At 41.9% G+C, this 22040-nt stretch overlaps 1 protein-coding gene across 1 annotated transcript in view; it reads left to right on the top strand.

Moving 5' to 3' along the window:
- Kcnma1 (potassium calcium-activated channel subfamily M alpha 1) overlaps nucleotides 1–22040 on the top strand; it is a 719714-nt gene that overhangs the window by 539375 nt on the left and 158299 nt on the right. Inside the window, 1 exon segment of the mRNA XM_042054118.1 lies at nucleotides 18294–18403. Within this exon segment, the coding sequence (XP_041910052.1) occupies nucleotides 18294–18403 (110 nt within the window).

Genomic DNA, 22040 nt, shown 5'->3' with positions numbered 1-22040 from the left:
CTGTGAAGTAAAAAACCTGCAATGTTAGTGGAGAAGTCTGCATGCTAGACCCCAGCATTTCTTTGGCTGTTTTCCATTTTAGACAAATCCTTAAGTATGTGTGGTCCCACGAAGACAGGAATGACTGCTCTCGTCTGAGTCCAGTACCACACATATTTTAGCACATATACGGCCACATATCACCTCACTCTAGAATATGGAACAGTCCCAAACCCCATTCCTTATGTTCCACTCTCACTTTGGGTCACAATGAAGGCTCCCTAAGCCCTTAGCCTCCGACCCATTGTCTTTCACGGTAGCTCCATGTTTTACAGTAAGTCTTAGGATACTGTCACGCAGCAGATTCCTTCCTTGCCTTTCAGAACCTTTTTGCTTGTTTGTCTTTAGCTCCATCTAGGCTGGTGCAGGTATCAAGTCTTCATTCCTTTTGGTCACTGAACGATATGACGTTTCTATGGACATGCCAGAGTTTGCTTAACAATTCATTCATGGAAGAAGGACAGCAAGTAGCTGCTCCTGGCTTTTTTCTTTTGGGGAAGAAGGGGGATCATAACAAGAGGTGACATAAATATTTGCATGGGCATTTATGTGACTAAATGCCTAGAAATAGGATTGCTGGTTTATACGGCAAGTTTCTGTTTAACTTGAAAACATTGCCAAACCATTAGCCACACTGTCTGTACCATTTATATACCCTCCAACTCAGCCCAAGCCACATCATCCTTCTTTAACTTGCTTTCGCCAGGATTTTTGTCACAGTTATGAGAAAACTAATAAATACAGGCATGGACTAGTTTGGTCCATGGGTTATTTAGTAGTGTGTAGCTTAATTTCTAGTATAGGGTCAAAAGGAGCCCACATTCCCCTCCCCCCAGATTTTAGAAAATTTGTACATACATAGTGAGATATCTTGGGGGTGAGACTCAAACCAAGCTACAGAATCCACTTATGTTTTCCATGTATTTTCCATGTGTGACTCAGGCAATTTTCTACAGTTGTCAGTTGGTTCTGAGCATGAAAAGGTTTCATGGGGCACATCTGACGTCACTTCAGTGTCACGGAAGCTTTGGAGTTTCACAGATGAGGGATGTTTAACCTGTGCATGTCTGTACTGTCGAGTTCTTTTGATAAACTTAGTGTTTCTTCATGAATGGTTGGGTCGATTTACCCTTGTTAATTTTCCTCATTTTAAAGAATAGTTCAGATATTGGTTTCTACAGGCACTAAAATTTTATTTTGTAGTGCTTTGTTGAAAAAGTTTTTCTACCTTTTTGGGGGTGCTGGGGTTCAGAACCAGGGCCTCATTTATGCCAGGCCAGTGTTCCACCTCTGAACAACTCCCCCACCCACAAATGTGTATCATTTCCCATTTGATTTCACCTGAACCCAGCTACATTATTAAACTCTAAGTAACTTTCTTTTATACATCCCAAAGGTAGGTCATTTTTTTTTTCTTTTTTCTTTTTCTTTTTCTTTTTCTTTTTTTTTTTTTTTTTTTTTTTTTTTTTTTTTTTTTTTTTTTTTTTTTTTTGGTTTTTCGAGACAGGGTTTTTCTGCAGCTTTTTTTTTTTTTTTTTTTTTTTTTTTTTTTTTTAGGAGCCTGTCCTGGAACTAGTTCTTGTAGACCAGGCTGGCCTCGAACTCACAGAGATCCGCCTGCCTCTGCCTCCCGAGTGCTGGGATTAAAGGCGTTCGCCACCACCGTCCGGCTCAGGTAGGTCATTTTTTAAAAGTCCATTTTGTGAATCTTTGTTCATCCATGGGTTTTGTTAAACCATTTATTTATGAGTAAAAAAATACTGTGTATTTGGATTTGGTCTGAATATTTTATTAGTTGCCTTCTGATTGATTCTTTTGTATCTTATTTGAGATTATTTGGACCTTGTCTTGAAAACTATTTTAACTAACTAATTTATTAGTACAGTTGATAAATATAAGACTATATACCTATTTTTAATAATTGTACACATAAACATTATATATTTTATATAGCCACTGTATGAATCAGTCTTGCAACTTTTAGTTACTGCTTTTATTCCAGAATTTTAAAGCCCCATTTCATCTGAGGTATTTCTCTAGCATACTGAGGCTACATGCATCTACCTGTTCATATGTAATATAAAAACTTTTATCAGTATGATCCATTGTCATCTCCATTAGCACGGTATTGTATTGTGCATTCCATACTTGGGTGATGTTATACAACTTGTCAAGCATCAAACGCAGCATTTTTTATAATTACCCCAATGACTATGCTCTCCAGGTTTCTGTGTTTTGCTGGTGGCCCAGCTCTGCTGCTGACATTCCCATTCTGTGTGCTTTGACAGTGGGATCTGTGCGAGCCTCCCTGGGCAGCTGATACTGTCCTCCTTCTCCTGAGAGGGCCTGTAGTCAGCCTTATTCCTAGAGGACACTTTTTTCTTCTCTTCCAGTGCTTTAAGAATTCTTCTTCTTGCTTCATTTCTTTGTGATGAAAAGTCCCTGTCACCCGACTCCTGTTTGGCTATCTCACCAGGGCTCCACTTTCCCCCAGGATTTTGTTGTCTTCCTGTTGGGATTTACTGAGATTCTTGAAATGCTAGCCTTGTCTTTTGGTTAAACTCTATTTTATTCTTCCCAGTACCAATCCTTCCCCCTTTGCTTTTCTGGTATTCTCATGCCATGAATGATGGAACATTTTTTAAGTTCTGCTAGACTCAAACTTGCTGTTTGAATTTGTTTTTTAAATCTTCATTCTATCAAAACCATCAAATAAATATTTTAGTGTTGGTAGTTTTCAATTCTGGATTTTCCAACTGATTCTTTATTAACATTTATTTATTTGATTTGATTTGAGTATTTATTTAACCATTCATTCGTGTGTATGTGTATGTGTCTTCAAGTGTGTACACAAAGGCCTTCTCTACCTTCTCTGTCGTTCTCTATCTATTTTGTTTGAGCCATAGTCTCTCCCTGAATCTGGAGCTCACATTTTTTTGTATAGGCTGGAATGTATCCTATCATCATTATCTCTGGGGAGAGCTTGAACTAGTCCTCCTTTGACCAGAGGCTATGAATATCAAAGCATGATAAGCTCTTGCACAGGTGGCAGCAAGGTATCTCCTGGTAAACAACGTGAGATGGCTGTTTCCGCTGCAAACCCATTTGGCTGACTTAGAGAAATGTTGGGACATCAGTAAAAAGGTGCTGAGATCAATTAAAGGATCCATCTGCCATCTTGAAAAATGGCATACCATAAAACCTTTCAACTGGGGATGTTTTTTGTAGTTTTTACCATTAACTGCCACGCGTATTTCATGGCAACAAGAGTGATGCAGTCCCCTTGGTTGGTGTTTCGAGTTCACAGAGATACTGATGTCCTGTCTTGAGGACGATAGCCTGTGCACACTTGGGGATGGGAAGTGGGTAGAATTAACTGTATGAGTTAGAGATACTACTTCTCATTTTTCCCATATCCTGTTTATAGACAGGCTAGCTCTGTCTGCTGAAAAGCAGCACGCCTCCATGCCCATTGAATCTGCTGTATAAGATGTGTTAGTGTTCACTCTGTGTGCTGGTTCTTTCCCATCGCTGTGACCAAATACCCAACAGAAAGAAACTAAGGTTTGACCTATACTGTTTGAAGGCTTGATCCCCATTTGCTTGGTTCTATGTACACAGACAGGACTCAATGGTAGAAGGAACATACTGTGGAGAGGTGTTCATTGTGTGGCTGACAAGGAAGCAAATGTTACAACAGGAAGTAGCTGTGGATAACACTCTCCCAAGGGCCCTCCCCCAGTGACATACTTCTTTAGACAAACCTCACGCTTGGAAAAACATCCTAACAGCTGGGAACTAGGTGTTCACCAACGTGAGAATGGGGTGATATTTCATATTCACACTATCAGCGGTCCCTCTACAAATGTCTGTATTTAATCCTAGCTTCCACGTTTTTGGCATTTTTCTTTAGGGCAGGGAGTCTACCCTGTTTCATTTCCTTTGGCTTTCATTTCTTAAGGGCTTTGCTGTCTTCTTTCAGCTGGCTCTTATTTGCCAATGGGAAGGCCAATTCCGTTACAGATAGGTATTTTCCCTTTTCCTTTAGTAGATTAGCAAAAGAAAGATCCAACAATGAAAGGATACTTGGTACCACTTTCAGAATGGAATTGGGTTTCCAGCCTAACTGTGATTAGAATGGCCCATCCACAGGTCTCTGTGCATATGTACCCGGTACATATATATCTGTGGATCAGTGTGTCATCCAAGTTTATCAGCAGAGCCACACCGTTCCTGCTTATGAAGTGTGAGCCACTAGCCACTTGGCTGGCAAGAAGTGGGCAAGGGGATAGGGTGGAAAAAATGGCCAGACTAATTTAAGATGTGTTTTTCTGTGAGGTTTGGGGTGCGTTATTCTGTTTCTAATCTTAATTTTCTTGCAAAATAAAAAGAAAGGCTTAAGGTTGGTGGAAAGTTATCAATTCCCAGAACCTCCCAACCCATCGTCAATAAATCCTGACCTTCTTGGGAGTAGGTAGCTGTTCCTGATTAGATTTGTCCTTGCAATGACTTTAGAGACCAGGTTAGCATTGAGTCACTGGTGGGAGAGGTAGAAGACAAAGCCTGATATCTAATTGTGCTTCAAGGAGTATGAAACAGCTCTGCCTATAATGGTTACAATCTATGTCACCAACATTTTTGTAGATGACTGATCTTGGGTAAAGTCTCTTACATCCTCTATGGGAAGATCCTGGGCTGGCAGAATTTTCTGACTGAGTTCATTTTCTCAGCCAGTAGCATGGTTCATCAACCTAAATGGCACCAGTTCCCCAAACCCTTTAACCTTTCTGCCAGTCCCCCACCTCCTCAAAGGGTCATGATTTTATCTGTGTACTAATAGATGAAAACAAGACATATCTGCTGGCCTTTCCCTAAGCCTCTGAACCAGTGGAGAATTGCTGAGGATTCTTTCCCCTCTGTTAATGAGAACCCATCCAGCAGGTGCAGTCAGTGGCAGGGAAAATAGCTGTATGCTGTAATGAGCCACCTGCTGAGGAATCAGAGAGGGGTGTGATCTCCCATGCCCCATTATTAAAATGCATTATCCAATTGAACTTCCTCATAGGTTCAGTGAGCCTTAGGGGTAAAGTGAACCCCTCCTTGCCAGACAGGATCATCGCAATTCCTCATCATCATCTCATGGAATGCCAGCTGCATAGCGGAGGCCTGCCTGGCTGTTTTCTGGGCATACCAAACTGTAACATATGCTAAAACCTCCCTATAAATGCAGCAAGGAGGAGAAAAATGTACTTCCCAGAACTTTCTCAGATGGCATACATTCTGTGGTCAGATGGAACACTCCAGTAAGCTAACTGGGATGAGGGGATTGAGTCTTCTTCCTCTGAGAGGCATGCAGGAGTAGATGCTTTCTTCCTTGCTCTCTAGGATGCTCAGGTCGGCTGGTTTGTAAACCTTAGCAGAATGAAAAATGCAAAAGGAGTCCAGGATTGAATTATCAGAGCAGCAGAGGCTAAAGTTGCTGGCCACGCTGTTTTTTTTTTTAAATTTAATTTATGTCATTTTACCTAGTAGTATTCAGTGTTCTCCCAAAATTTAAAAAGTAATAGTGTTTGAGTGATAGTTTTCAGTAAAATGATGAGTTCCTCATTCTGATCCCTGGAACTATGTTTAAAGAAAAATAGGAAGGAAGAAAGGAAGGAAGGAAGGAAGGAAGGAAGGAAGGAAGGAAGGAAGGAGGGAAGGAAGGGAAAAATAGAAGCTGGAAAGATGGTTCAGCAGTTAAGAACACTGGTTTCTCTTCCAGAATATCTGAGTTCAATACTTAACCCAAACATGGGGACTCACAACTGTATGTATCTCTCCAGTCTTGGGAGTCAAACAACCTCCTCTGGCTTTCATGGGCACTGAGCACACAGACACAGACATACATGCAGGCAAAAAGAGAGGGGGGGATACATGGTAACACATCTCTGCAGAAGTAGAGATACTGGGGTTTAGTGGCCAGCTCGTCTAGATGAGAGATCATGTATCTAAAAAAAAAAAAAAAAAAAAAAAAAAAAAAAAAAAAAAACTGTAGACGACACTTGAGAAACAACACCCAAGGCTAACCACATGTACGAGTACATGTGCAAACGCACACGCGCCCACGCACACACACACACACACATTTATATGTACTTCCATACATACATACACACACAGAGAAATATACACACCCACAGTGTTTGGAAAATTATTAGTTTATTGGCATGCCCATCATGTGTGGTAAAGATTTGTCAGGTATCAATTCAACATGATCCTAGGAATTAAGGACATAAAGACTAAGGCCATTTAATGGGAAGATGAGAGATTAAAAATAGAGAAGGAACACATTGAGATTAAAGGTAAGCGTTATATCTAAACCCATTCTGCTTCATTCTATCAATCAAAGTCTTGTTTGCTCCATGCTTCTTTAAGAAGTCTAGGCTCATATCGCCTGGTTACTCTTCATATCAGGGTTGCTAGGCTAGGCCATCCTACATCATATTCATGGGCCACCCACACATGCCTCGCCTCCTGTTTTGGGAGACTATCATTTTTTCCATGTATCTAACTCCCCTCCCACTATCATATGTGCTCAGGGCCATTATGAAAGTCTATAGAGGGTAGGAAGGTCTTCTGTAGAGTTCTACTGTGCTTCTCCTTAATCCACAGGACCATTCAATGAGCAGTGATATTGCAGCCTTTCTAACAGTAGCTAAGTAATGGAAAGTCATGAATCGCAAGCTCAACATCAGTCACATTGGCTTACAAGTCCTTTGAACAATAGAAACACCTTCATAATCATCACCCCCACCATTGCCATCCCTACTACTAATCATCACCCATGGTGACAGCTGCCATTTATAGGACATCTACAAAGTGGTACTGAATGAGTAACACAGTGTGGCTATGCCACATGCATTTGCCAGGCCCTGGATTCAGTACTTTGCACGTATCACCTCATTTGAACTGCCTTCCTAGAGATGAACACGTGTGCTACTGTCATTTTGCAGGTAAACAAGGTTATACAGCTTGGCTGAGGGACAACGAGGCTGAGATTTGAAGCCAGAGTTTCCCCAGGCATAGGTGCTTCTATCCTCGGTAACTTCAGTCAGTGGGCACTCAGAACTGTGGCCACCTCTTCCCAAAAGTAAATTGCTAAGGCCAGCTAAATACTGCAGTAGTTTGTTTATTGTCCACTTCCACTCTCCGAGTCAGTGCCTTTGTGAGAAGGCTCTGAAGCTACAGAGGGGTCATGTCTAGCTTCCCGGGAGAATATTCTCTAACTGGCAAGAGATTGTCCCGGTAGCAATGAGTACACAATCACCCAGGTGATGCTGCCTTTGATACCTGGCTCACAAATAACCCATTTGGCTTCCCAATCACCCTGATACCTAAAACCAGCACAATTTATGCTTGAGGCTGCAATGGCTCTGTTCAGCCAGAAAGCAAAACTTTACGACCAAACCCTTTGCTCTGAAATGAAATCTAGTCTCTTTGGCTCGACTTTATTAGGCCATATTGTACAGCGATAGGAGACATAAGTATCCAGAATCTGCTGTCACTAAAATGGGACTGGGTTGGCAAGCTTCTTCATCTTCACATTCACTGTGTCCTAAAATGGGAAAGTTGAATAGAAATTAGGGATGCAAATCAGGGCCATTTTCTGAAAGTTTATTTTTAATTGAATTAAATATAGATACCTATATTACTATTGAATCTGTACAGCACAGATACAGATGGAGACTGAGCTATTATTGAGGTCATCGGATCAATGGCAAGAGACTAACTAGATTAGTCTGGACCCTGGAAATAGTGTTTAGACTAATTACCACAGCAACCCAAACACTTGGAGGCCCATCTTGTGCCTGATTATGTACACGCTTCCTCTGTAACTGCCTCCAATTGTGTTTTATGGGCATCATTTTTTTCCTGTCTTCAACTCAAACCCTTTAGGCTGCAGTGGAGTCTCTTTGATCTCTGGTCCACAAAGGCATAATGGAGACTCCAGGTTCCTTGTTCTTCTCTTCCTATGGGGATGACACTTTGATATTCAATGTGTGGTCTCTATGTCGTAGCCTCACCTAGCAACTTATTTAGAAATATAAATTTGTAGATCCTACATCAGGACAGTGACATTTGTAACTACATTCTCTTAAGTTACCATTAGCAATATGCATGCATATCAGAGTTTGGGAAGTGTTGGACTTGGTGTGAGGGTGTTGTATCTGAGGATGTTTGTAGTAAAACATCAGATGCACACGTTGCTAAGAAACCATTGTTAATAACAGTAGATTTCCATCAAGGTGTCTAAATTACCAAAAGATTTTTAAAGACCTAGGCAACCCCCTAAATGTTTGTGTCACCCAAAGTAAGCTTATAGGATTAGGGAAATGTCCTATTCAGTAGAGTGCTTTTCACATAAGCATGAGCACCTAAGTTTAGATTTCCAACATTCATATTAAATAAATACACACATACACACACACACACACACACACACACACACACACACACACACACAGCCCAGTATGGCCATGAGCGCTTGTAATCCAAGTGCTGGAGGAGTGACTATAAGAGCGTACTTATAGCTAACTGGCCGGCCAGCCTAGCCAATTGATGAACACCAGGTTCAGGGAGAGATCTTGACTCAAGAAATAAGGCAGAGAGTGACTTAAAAGACACATGTCTTCAACAACCTCTGAATTCCACATGCATGGCACATACATGCACACCTACACATGTTCATGTGCACAAACACATGTCTAAAATACACAAGCACAAACACTTGTCTAAAACACACAAACACACAGACGTGGGATCATAATTCCAGCACCAATTCAATTGTTCCATTCTTTTTAACTCCCTCATCTCCCAGTTTAAAAAAAAAAAAGATGCATGGAGGTGGGCACACTCATTTTTAGAAATTAGGAGTAATGACATTGCCAATATAGTTTCCTCTGGTCTCAGTCTTTTGCTGTTAAATTGTTGCTTGAGCTGACATTGCAGTCTGAGCAGTGAGAAGGCAAACAGGAGCTTAGCCCTTGGGGAAGATGGCAAAGGCTGAGGCAAGGAGACCAGCACTTTGCCCAGAGGTTTGAAGTGGTACAAGTAGACGGAAGGACAGTTAAAACACTGGCTCTTGAATCTTCCTTCTCTTAAACCCAAGCCTCTAAGTTATTGGATCTTAGGATTTAGAAAACCATAAGCTGATTGCTAAGCAGCCCAAGATGTTGTGTAATGACAACATTTCCCAGAAAATATTGCTCCTAGTAAGAAGTTTCCTGGGAAGTCTCAAAATGACCCAATTATATATACCTCCTTGTTAGAGCCGAAGACTGCAGAATTTCTCAGCATCAAGAGAACAAAATTGGTTCATTTCATGCTCTACCACTAAATGATATGAAGTTATACATGCTTACTTTTGCTTAGAAGTCTGGAAAAACTGTGCCTGCTACTGTCTGTCTCTTTCTCCAGCTTTCTCTTGCACAGATCAACTCAGCACATACTGATTGAGCACTGCCTTGATGTAGGCTACCATGCTCATGCTTCTTGTCCTAATAGAAGATAGAGAATCAGATGATCTGCAAGTATCTGGTGCAAACTAGCATACCTTGAGCACCTCTGATGTGCCAGGTACCACCCTAGGTAGTGGACATTGAGTGCCTAGTACTCATGACATATAGACATGGTAGGAACCATGGGTATCCATGGAAGTAGGTGAAGTACATCAAATGGCGGGGACATGAGAGAAATCAGGTGGCATGTAACTTGACAAGAAAAAGAAGCTTAGCAATGAAAACTGGCTTCAGAGAGATGTAGTTCTGATGGACCGTTAAAGAAAACATTCATGCGAGGGTGGGAAAGTGAGCAAGGAAGTTTCTAGCTTAGCATTTTCCATCTCCAAGGCATATTTCTTGAAATAAAGTATTCTATGACTTTAGATAGTGTTTCTTCTCCCTTTGAGACTTACAGTTCCTGCTATAGTAGTTACATATACTAAGAAACATTACACTAAAATATAAAACTTTTATAATTTAATTAAAAAGTTAGTTTGTTTTGTGAAATCCAGTGCGCCACAATTTTTTTATTCATTCAGAAATATCACTAGGCATACATATTATGCCCAGTTCTAGGCAGTAGAGACTCGGATAGAGATGTTTTCCTCCAAAGAGTCTACCTTCTAGTGGGCTATGCCACAAAGTTCCCTCACCATTCTCCTTGGTTCTAGGTAATGCCTCATAGTAATTTCTGTCCAGTTCACCTTGTAACCTCAGCTGAAAAAGTAATTTCTTTCTTGAAATGTCGGGGAAGTTGTAAGCAGAGTATAAAGTTCATAAGACAGGAGGGTATGGCATTGTTGGCCAATAGAATTTCAAATACAGCCATGCCAGGAGATACTTGTAGTTCATTTGGCAGGAGATAAGACACAGAAAATGAAATAAGAATCTATACAGTTTGATTTTGTTAGTCAGGTCCAGGGATTAAAATGTTGACCCATACTTGGTGTGTCTTACTTCCCCATTTCCTTCTTCTTGTAATTCATTTTATACCCAATTTTTCAAACATTTGGGTGCACAAAACAACATATATTAGAAATCAGAACTAGTTTCTTCTAATCAGATGTGTCGAGAATGGCTCCTTGGAAGTTTTGCCGTGTGTCTGGGAGAGGTGATGGAATCGGGGTTGGGGTAGTTGCCAATGCCTGGGAGCAATCACTTCCTGCTCCTCTAGCCTGATTGGAGTGTTTTCCAGTATTGTCTGAAGAACATTATTGTTTGGAGAAGACATGAAGATGGCCTAAAGTGTTATCAAGACTGCAAACCCAAATTCCTGTGCGGGCAGATGGTAAATAGACCAGTCTTTAAAATGGCTTGACTTGTCTTAAACAAAAGTGCCTTTTCTACATCTGAGAGAAATCAAGAGAGAAGAGAAATCCTACATACTGGAAACAGTACCAGCTTCCTGTCTTAAGTAATTTCTACATAGTTATTCTTTTGAAAAAGTCCCATGTCAATATTTCTTTTAAACCAGCTTTTACCTTCAAACTCCTTGGAACTTCATGCCCCTCCAGAAGTAATCCACGATGTGGCAACAAAATAGGGGGAAATAACATTTATTGAAATGCTTTTGCATGTGGTGTGATGTTAGTTGTTTTCTGAATGCCTTATATGGGTTGATATTTTTCATATATATCTAACAACAGCAACAACATCAGTAGCAGCACAATCTCACTTGATCGTCAGCAGTCCCTTTATCTGGGAGTTAAAATCTGGTCAAGGTCCACCTCAAATTAATCTTTGGAGCTATGTATTTACTCATTCGAGGTCAAAGCAGCCACTTACCTGGTATTCCATCATATCTTAAGTAATGTGTTTTAATTTGCATCACTCTGAAGGCTTTGGAAAAATCTGAGACTCTTTCATTCTGTTCACTCATTCTGGACATTGTGCCCTGAAATAGGCCATAAAAACAGAATGCCAAATTGTGATGAAGATTCTGAAATCCAGCATCATTCCCAGAAAGGCTGCTGGCCCCATCGCCATCCAAGAAGTATGGCACTGATAGGCCATTTGGCCAGAGAAGAAGAACATTCTGGAAAGGCAAATCATCCCATGCCTCTGCTTTTCTCCTGCCTTTCTCACCAGCACACCCACCCTGCAAAGCCGAGGCGAGGCACAGGGAGTCCTTCTGAGTGGGCACCCTGCGGTCTCTAGCACTCTTCTCTCATTTGGCTTTCTAATTCTGTGAGTTGCTCTATGGATCTGTAATTGTGCTGAAGCTCAGAAGGGGCGGAGACAAAATCTCCACATGTCCTTTTGGTCAACACTGGGATATGTTCATGGACGATGGAAACAGAAGAGAGGAGAATCAGAAAAGCAGAGATGGGGTCCTGTTAACGCCTCAACATTTTTCCTTCCAGCTCGAATTGCGAGCACGCAAGTGCTCCAAGTATTCCCCCATTGACAGCACTCTGCTGAGGCATGAGCAGAGATGGCTGCACTCATTCTAGTAACAACTCCACACGCAAGTCAGCCAAGAGCCACAAATTCTCATTTCGTGTTTATTGTTGTAGTAAAACGCTTGACATGTCCTGTGGGTGCTATTTCTTCTTTTTTTTTTTTTCAGAATAAATGTGTTTAAAGGGAGTCTAAGATAGTGTTGGTCAGTTCATGTCACCACACTGTTGTAGAATACCATGTTGGAAAAGCACAGAACAGCATACTGTATAATTTGTATGTGCAAGTATTCATTCATATGTGGTTAACTAGTTTTGGTTATATATTTCCATGGTTTAAAATGGCGTCTTACCAGGGAAGGAGTGTTGGCTGAGAATTCAAGTAGATTTTAGAAAGCAGTAAGTAGAGACTTGGTACACTAAGCCACTGCATCTAGTGGAGCAATATTAGTATGTGGATGTCATGGCTTACCCCATTTTATTGCTGCTATTAACATAACTATCATCAGTCTCTATAGTTTTCTTTTAGTTCTTATTTTTGAGGTATATAAAATAGCATCTACTTGAATTAAGGAAGTGTACTTATTTTCAGCTAAATAAGGATGGGTGTTTAATAACCTTCAGAGTCATTTGTACAGCTCCTGAAGTAGGGATGGATTTTTTTTTTTTTTGAAAAATTGTTTGGCTGTAATCGACCTAGTTATTCACTGGGAAGAGAGATCATTGTGGCTGTTACAGAGCCCAGCCAGGAGAGCTGAATTGCTCACATTCACCAGGCTGTTAGCATTAGAGAAACACAGTTTCTTTCTAATCAGGTGAAGCACGAAAAAAAATTAAAGGTGTTGTTCCCAGCTGATCATTAGGAATGCATTCAGAACCTGGGATCAGGAAGGAGGGAGTTTGCAGAGAGCCAAGAATGGTTCTGGTCGGAAGGTGCAGTGACGTTAAGACTCTACAGTCATGGGTTGGTGTAAAAACTGTTTGCTTGGGAGGTTCACCTAGACTGGTTGAAAAATTAGATCATGAAGGGTAGATAAATAAAACCATAAGAGGCATAGACAGGTGAGCCCAGTGGCTCCTTCTCTTCTCACCAAGGGCTCTGTGCGTTTGATGAATAAGGACCTACAGCACATCACCTGCTCATCTTGCTGGGAGCTCTTCTGAGACAGCCGGTGTTTGATGTGACAGCCAGGGGATAAGCTGCTGCCTCAGGAAATGCTTTGCCTTTGACCGATTGCTGAATGGCTGGAAAATTAATTTTGGCACTTTTCCTTAAGTCGTTTTGGTCCCATTCCTTCATTTTTTTCTGCTGGGAAACATGTCTTCACATTATGGTTAAAAATACATTGATGATACAAATGTGGGGAATAGCATGTACTATTTGCGGAGAGAACTTGTAGGCTGGGACAGTTCCACTTCATATAATAGGAATGATGATTTTTTTTCTCAGAACTCCCCTTCCAGCTAAGCTCAACGTCAGTAGTGCTCTTTGCTGGCTGCTCACAGTAATGAGTTCATGCTTGAGCTCCCGAGTCGGGGATGAGGGGCTAGGTTTCTTTTCCCACACTGGGTGCTTGTATATAGCTAACCCTCCCTATCCATATACAGTATCTCTGGACACCTATCTTATTATCAGTTAGCAGGAGGCATTTGTGTGGGGTAGATCAGGGCGGGAACTCTAAATCTTTCTTGTGCTACTGATTAGCTTTGTGGTGGCGCATGCCTTTAATCTTAGCACTTGGGAGGCAGAGGCAGGTGGATCTTTGTGAGTTCAAAGCCATCCTGGTCTACAAGAGCTAGTCCTAGGACAGGCTCCAAAGCTACAAAGAAACCCTGTCTTGAAAAATTAAAAAAAAAAATTCAATGTATTTTACATTACATCTCTCCTGTGGTGGTTCCCTTGACAAAAAGAAGAGAGATGTGATTCTTTGTCCTTGCTTGTACACAGGCTTGAAACATCGGAAGCTAAACCATGATCAAGTGTCATGGTAAAAGCCCTGATGTAAGCTAGGGAGAGTAAAGTTCCATTTCCGTAGATTGGGATATGGTACAGAGTCATAGTGTTAGATAGACAGTCAGATATCAACAGAATTATATGTCTCAGGGTCCAGTTGAATTCCTCTGTTTTAATCAGCAGCTTAGAAACCCAGAATCTATAAGGACAGGATTTTGATTATTGGTCCAAAGAATAGAGTGTGGACTTGGGATGCAGCAGTTGGCAGAGCGCTTGCATGACAGGGTTCCATCCCCAGCACCCAGTAAGCTGGAAATGATGATACCCTCCAGAAGCGCTTGGGAAGTAAAGGCAAGAAGGGCAGATGTCTGAATTCAAGGCCATCCTTGGTTTCATAGCAAACTCAAGATAGCCTTGGATATCTCAAAAGGTAAAACATTGGATCTGAGTTTAATTTTTTGGCCCTTGGTGACATGGTGTTCTAAACTGCCATCAAGCTCATAATATTATTGTCTAGCCAGTGGAGGCATTCTGGAGAAGGACAAGGCTGCAGACTTTTACTCTGTGTTCTGTTTGCCCTCGACTCTTAGCCATTGGCTTCCCTCAGCTCTTAAGAACGCCCTGTAATAAACTCTACCTGTCCTCTGCACAGTGCCCCGTGTCTTCTCTGAATTCTTTCAATGGAAGTTGCAAAGCCTGAGGAGTCAGAAGCCAGAGCAAGATCCTGGTGACATCAAAGCTAGTTCCTAACCCTGACTTGCTTACTCACATTCTTTATTGTGTTTTAACATCCTTGTGTTTAGGCATTAAAGAATAGTAGCATCAGTTATAATCATGAGGGCTTTAATTTTTTTAATTGCCATAAAATATACATGACATAAAAACTAAGCACTGTAGCCATGTTTAAGTGTATATCTCTTTGGCAGGAAGTACATTTGCATGGCTGTATAGACACTACCGCCATCCGTTTTCAGAATTTTTCTCATCTTGCAAACTTGACACACCATACCCTGAAAACAATCACTGTCTCCAACCTCTGTGGCTGCCTTTTCAATGTCTGCTTCTATGGATTTTGGGCATGGACCTCAAGTAACCAAATGACCCACCTCCAAATATTTGTTTTTTTGTGATTGTGGTATTTTTTGCTTAGCATTATGTTGCCAGCGTTTCTCCATACTGCAGAATATGCCAAAATTTCCCTTCTTGAGAAGGCTAAACAGTGTGCCTGTGAGGGTCTGCACATCCTTCCCTGGACACTCGGGTCCCTTCCAACTCTAGGCCATCATAAGTAGTATGATCATGACCCCTTTCCATTTTTGCTAGTTATGTATTCAGGAGCGGAATTCCTGGCTGTATACCAATTATATTTTGAATTCAAGAACTACTCCACTGTTTCCCACAGTGCCTGTACCAGTTTACATCCCTACTAACTACATGTCTTTTGAAAAGATGTTAGTATAATTAAATTAGCAGTTTTATATGTGTGCGTGTGTGTGTGTGTGTGTGTGTGTGTGAGAGAGAGAGAGAGAGAGAGAGAGAGAGAGAGAGAGAGAGAGAGAGAGAGAGAGCAGAAAGTTATGTGGATAAGAGTTGGGGGAATCTGGTAAGATTTCTAGGAGAGGTTGATTAAGATAAACATACATTGTATGAAATTGTTGAAGGACTGATAAAGAGTATCAAATAACAAAAATGATCTAATTGAAAGGACTGTTCAAAAATACACAGGACCCTTATACTTTAGGCAAGCTACTTTCCCACAAAGCCCTACTTAAAGTTTGATAATTATCTCTAGTTCATATGGTTTGTATCATTAAAAGAATTATGGTAATATTGTCACTAAAACATTCTGTATTAGGATATGTTTACTAAGGCATACTAAACATCACTTAAATTAGAGTTACTAAATATCTTATTTGAAGAAAATTATTAAGAACTTAGATTTGGAGAAATTAAAAAGTTCATCCTTAGCTGAACACATTATGGTTAATTTTTTTTTAAAAAAAATATACCATTTAACAACACCTTTTGTTGGTTGACACCTTCTTTAACCTCCTCCACTCTGGGGAAGACCTGTGTATAGATAATCAGCTGATAGCCCACAGCACTGGGGCATACAGGACACCAGATGTACAGGAGCAGACATACAGGAGCTCCTTCCAAGAAGGTTAACTTTCAGCCTAATTGCTCAAGCATGAAGCAGATAAAAAGCAGGGAAATAGAGAGCATTTCATTTACTTCTCGAATTTTCATTCTGGATTTTGGCTGCCAGGGCATAACCACATAGTTGAAGCCTCTGACCTTTCCCAGGCTCTCATTTCTTCTTCAGATTTCGGTGTCGTATTTCTCTCAGTTACCTGACTGATGCCATGGCCAGCATTCCTCACAGCACAAGAACATGACAGCCCATTTTAAAGAGCTACACTGTGGATGGAACAACTTCCTGTTGCCACCCTGTAACTTGAGCCGTTGCAGGAAGGTGTAGCCCAAAGCCAGCCAAGGAAGCCACTGAGGTTGATTCCTCAACCCCCAGAGTGGTTCAACCTTCTGGTTTAATTTACTAGTTTTCAAAGATCGACTCCTATGAAATCACCTTGCTTGGAAATGGTTGTTGGGAAATCCAGCTAGACCTTATCATAGAAAATTAATGAAGTTTTGGGCATGACCCCTTTGAAACATCTTTTTTTCCAAAGTAGGAATATATAGAGTGTAGTGCATATACATATGTATGTATGCTTGTGTAAAAGTCTTTGGACAATACATTAATCTATCTTAAAAATTAGTATTCTACCACTCAGAGATAACTGCTACTGTTCTGCTATAAGCATTTGTAGACATTCTCATATGCCCCATAATATAAAACCAGAGAGAACTTTCAACAATAAAATCACAGGACAGTGTAGATGACTCAGTGATTAAAGTACTCGCTGCCCTCCCAGGGGACTTGAGTTCAGTTTCCAGTACCCACACTGGGTGGCTCACAACTACCCATAACTCCAGAAGATCTGATGCCTTCTTTTGGCCTCCATTGGTGCCCACATTCACATGGCATTTACTCATGCTCACACACACACACACACACACACACACACACACACACAGACACACACAGACACACACACACAGACACACACACAGACACACACACACAACACACACACAGACACACACACAACACACACACAGACACACACACACAACACACACACAGACACACAGACACACACAGACACACACACAACACACACACACAGACACACACACAACACACACACACAGACACACACACACACAGACGCACACACACACACAGACACACACACAACACACACACACAGACACACACACACAGACACACACACACAGACACACACATACACACACACAGACACACACACAACACACACACAGACACACACACACAGACACACACAGACACACACACACACAGACACACACATACACACACACAGACACACAGACACACACACACACACAGACACACACACACACACACACACGAATATAGAAATTTCATCAGGATTCCTCATTGCTTTTTTAAAATTTCATGTTACCTGATTTACTTGTAATTTTTCATGAATAAAAAAGTATGTGTATGTGATTATGATGTAGAAACATGTTTCAAGAGTGGCACAAACCCACAACTCCATGGCTTTGTCTTGCCTGTTTAAAACCTTTTTTTGTGGATGCTTGAAATGGAAGCCCTGCATAGAAGTCTATGGTTTCAGGAATTGTGAAAACACCTGCAAAATCGCTCTCCAGAAATTTGCGTCAGTTGAAAATTTGTCCACCATGATTGTGGTTGGGTCCTAGATCCCCACAGCTTTAGAAATCATGAGGGTTCAAAGCAAAACAAGGAGCTAGTGATGTATCTTAGCCAGAGTGTTTGCACATTGTCATGAAGACCCAGGTTTAGATCCAGGACTCACATAACAAGCCGCATATTTACAAATGCCTGGTAACCTCAGCTCCGCAATATCCAACATCCTCTTCTGGCGTACCTACCCACATACACACACATTCATACTCTCATACAAACACGGGAAGACACACATGCACACAGTCACACACAGTCTGTCTCTCTAACATACACACACATGCAATGAAACTTTTTTTTGGAGAAAAGCAGTGTTTTGAAGGAAATCTACTGAATGCAATACCTTTGGGGTCTTGGAAGTGTAATGGGGATTCTGTGGGTCTGCCCCCAGCTCTCGAGAAGATCATCCACGAGGAGGGTCATTGTGTCGCTAGTGAATTTATTTGTTTAAAGCTATTGGTTCATTCCCCTCTGTCTGTTTGTGGCTATATTTTAAACCCTCTTGCTGTGCATTTCTTTCTTAGATTGAGGAAGACACATGGCAGAAATACTACCTGGAAGGAGTCTCCAATGAAATGTACACAGAGTATCTCTCCAGTGCCTTCGTGGGGCTGTCCTTCCCTACTGTTTGTGAGTAAGTGGCTGTTGACTGTCACTCTGCCTCTCAGGGTTGTGTAATGCGTCTGTAAGGACAGCCTCAGCCTCTGCTTGCTCTGGTTGCGACACTTGACTATCCCGGAGGGCTCCTCTGCTCTCAGTCCTGCATGTCTGCAGACAGGAAAGCAGGTCCTGACAAGGTCTTGCCTTCTAGTGCTATGCTGGCTCTTACTTATCCTCTAGGTCCAAAAATCTTGAGATTGAAGCCCTGATTTGTCAAACTTAGAGTTTGTGCAGCTCGCCTGTACATCTTTGGTAACCTCACTGTGAGACGGAAGTCTCGGAAAGGTGGCGTGAACTCAGGTGGCCCTTGGTTTACTTTGTTTCGTTTATTTAGTTTTCTATTTATTTCTGGTGCTGAAGTTTGAACCCAGGGTTTAACCTTCAACACCTATCTGCTTTTAAAACAGAGAAAAATCAAATCTTGCCAGATCCAGGGCAAAGGAATTTTCATCTCCCTTCTAATTAAGTCCTTGATATATAGACATCCAAAGTGTTTTTGCTAATTACGGAGGAACTATGCTGCCAAGTGCACAGAAGGTCCTTGAACAGGTCCTGCACACAGCTGCCAGGCTCAAATAGCACGGCTCGGAACTGGTTCCCAAAGCACCTGCAGTAGGCCATACCCTGGAAGATCAGCAATTCCAGGTGTCCTCCTTGAGGCACACAGGACCCCCAGACTCACCACTTAGACTCTCTTAACTGAAATAACATCAAATAAGGGTCATGTTCCCCACATACTCTGAAAGCGGTGAACGTCTAAGCCTGACCTACTAGTACCTGATGAAAACTGGGGAGAAACAGGTGAATCCAGGCTGAGGGAGAAAGAGCACTTACTAGCCAAGCCTATCACCTGGGATTCTAGAGCTGGGAATCTAACGGTGCTGAGTCAAAGCTGAGAGCCCTTCATAGTAAAGGAAACCCAGGGTCTTTGGGACTCCTGTACTGCTTTGATTGCAGGAGGGGTGGGGACTCCTGCCAGGGAGCACAGCAGGTGTTCTCTGCCAGTCTCCAGGCCCAAACCCCCATGCACTCAAAAATGGTTTGGTTGTTTACAGAAATTTCTTGCCCTGTCCCTAAGCGATAGTTTAGATGCTAAATGAACTGGAAAAGTGAATAGGTAATTGATTCGGAAGGAGTTCTTTTCTGGAAACGGAAGCCCTGGTGTAACTCCCGTGAGCACCTTTCCCAGCGAGCAATGTCTTTTTCGAAGTTAACCATTCCGAGATGCTGGGAGGGTATTGTCCTCTGTAGCTCAGCCTGCTTTGGATGGACAGTCTAGAGAAGTCAGAATATCCAGGGAACACACCAGAGCTCTTTAAGAAGGCCCTTGAAGCCCTCTGTGGTCAGTACAGGGGTAGTCAGGGTATCAAGTCAGAATTGGCAGCAGAGTGGGGCCCTGTGATGTTCGTAACGCCAGCTGGGAAGTTCCAAAGCTCTTTTACTCGGCCACTGATTTTCCCGGTTTAACTGGTGTTGCACCTGCCTGGAGCCCTCCTGGGGAAGCTGTCTGGCTCTTGCAGCTTTTGTACCTTTTTCTTCCTCTTCCCCTGGGGATAAAAGTCAGTTCTTTTAAAGACTAGGGGTGAGGACTGTCCCTCTAAGAGGCTATAACTGGGGTAGCACTGGACCCATGGACTTGGTATTGTTTAATTTGCTCAAGGCTCATTGCTGGTTTTTCTGGACCATGTTATTTCACAAAACCAAACAAAGCAAAACCTGGATCTCTGAACTCTCTTTAAAATCAGAGGTGGCCACACCGGATCCATGTTTCTGGTTTCCACTTGCTTTAATGAAAGGGTGGTATAAACTTTCTCTAAGTCAGCTTAGAGTGATACCAACAGCCCAGGTCAACTCTGCCCTCTTAAGCCTTTAGTGCCAGCTCAAGAGTCAGGCAAATAGCAGCTACGTCACCCAGTTACAGCCTCTAGGGGGAGCAGTTCTCACCTGCCATCTTTAAAAGGACTGACTCTTTTCCCCTGTGGCAGAGGAAGAGGAGGGTGGGAAAGCTAGCTGTGCCAAGGCAGCTTCTGAGGGTGCTCTCTTGTCAGGCACAGCACTAGTAAATATGAATTATTTCCCCTGATTTTTGTCTTTAGAGCATGCTCTAATGAGGGGAAAGATCTCTTAGACGTACCTTGTTGTCAGTGAATTTAGTATTTGTTCAGTAAAGCTTTTGAATGAAAAAAAAAAAAGCAACTTCGGATGTGAGTGAGAATGTGTTCAGCCTGGTGCTATTATTCCTTTAATGCAGCAATTCGGCAGAGGTGGAACTAATCAATAAAGAAAGGACATTTAATGAGATTTAGGAACAACCCAAAACATTGAAGCTCTCTTCAAGCATTTGATTATCTTGAGGCTTAATTATCTGTGTTTTCTACTTTAAATTAAAGAAAAGCCATAACTCAAAGTTACCAGCAGTTTAATGATAACACTCTTCAATTCAGGTTAATTAAAGCGCAGCTGTAATTAGAGTGTAGTGTTGTATATCACTAGGCTGCCGCGTAAGTATTTTCATTACTGTAAGAATTGGCTATTCAATTTCAAGATGGCATAAAGGACGCCCAAATATATCTTAAGCCGGTTTGTGGAGACGGAAAAGAATTGGGGAATATTGTGGGTATAATAAAGCACAGGTAAATATACATATCTTCAGAGTAGTCTCCATGGTTCTGCACCTCACCAAAACAGCACGCTAGCCATGATGCTGCGAAGCATGGGAAGAAATGGTGTGCTCTTTCCCGGGCTGGCAGCAGCATGCCACCCAGCAGGGGCGACTGGTGCAACCCAGAGTTTTCTCAGAAGTGAGGCAGAGCAGTCCCATGAAGACAGAAGGTGGCAGATACCCAGGTGAACTGAAGGTCTTCTCTGAGGAAATCAGAAAGGCCGGTGCAGCACGGGAGAGGCAGAGGGAGGCCTCCAAAGCCACTGCCATCAGGAGATCCTAGCCATGGTGTCAGCTTCTTGCGTTCTACCCTGTGTGTGGCCGAAGCTGGGACATTGTTCCCAAGCCAGAATCTAATTGAGACAAAATGAGCAGTTGTATGTAGCCATTGTCTGCATTCATCTGCATATTCTCCCAGATACACAAAATAATGGAGTGATGTTTATAACGACAAGGCAAGGGGTGTCAGCATAATATAAACATCTCATTCTGTGCACAAGAGACCCTTAACTTGACTCTTCGAGACTCTGGGGACCTAGGTGCACCTTTCCAAAACAACTTAGAAAACAAATGACAGAATCAGGGTTCCGGGGGTCTAGTCTCATGCAACTGACAGCAGCTTGGAGTAGGTGACAGTTGAAGGCTGACCCATTCATGCTTTTGTGGGGAACTTATAAAATGAAGTCCATGCTTCATCTCCAGTTGTTAAATCTGCAGTAAGACTTAAAAATATACATTAATGCTTTTGTGGGGAACTTATAAAATAATGTCCACTCTTCATCTCCACTTGTTAAATCTGGTGCAAGACTTAAAAATATACATTATTTTTTTTAAATGAGCAAGTGAGGTGATCATTATAGGAAATCCGAGGACATAAAACTGCCCCATCCTTCCTGCACAACACCCCACACTCTGGGCTGATAGCCTCTGTGCACTGCTTTGAGCCCAT

This window comes from Arvicola amphibius, chromosome 13, assembly GCF_903992535.2.
Source record: "Arvicola amphibius chromosome 13, mArvAmp1.2, whole genome shotgun sequence".
In the NCBI taxonomy this organism is placed as follows: Eukaryota; Metazoa; Chordata; class Mammalia; order Rodentia; family Cricetidae; genus Arvicola; species Arvicola amphibius.
This window is presented reverse-complemented; position numbering and strand designations above follow the sequence as displayed.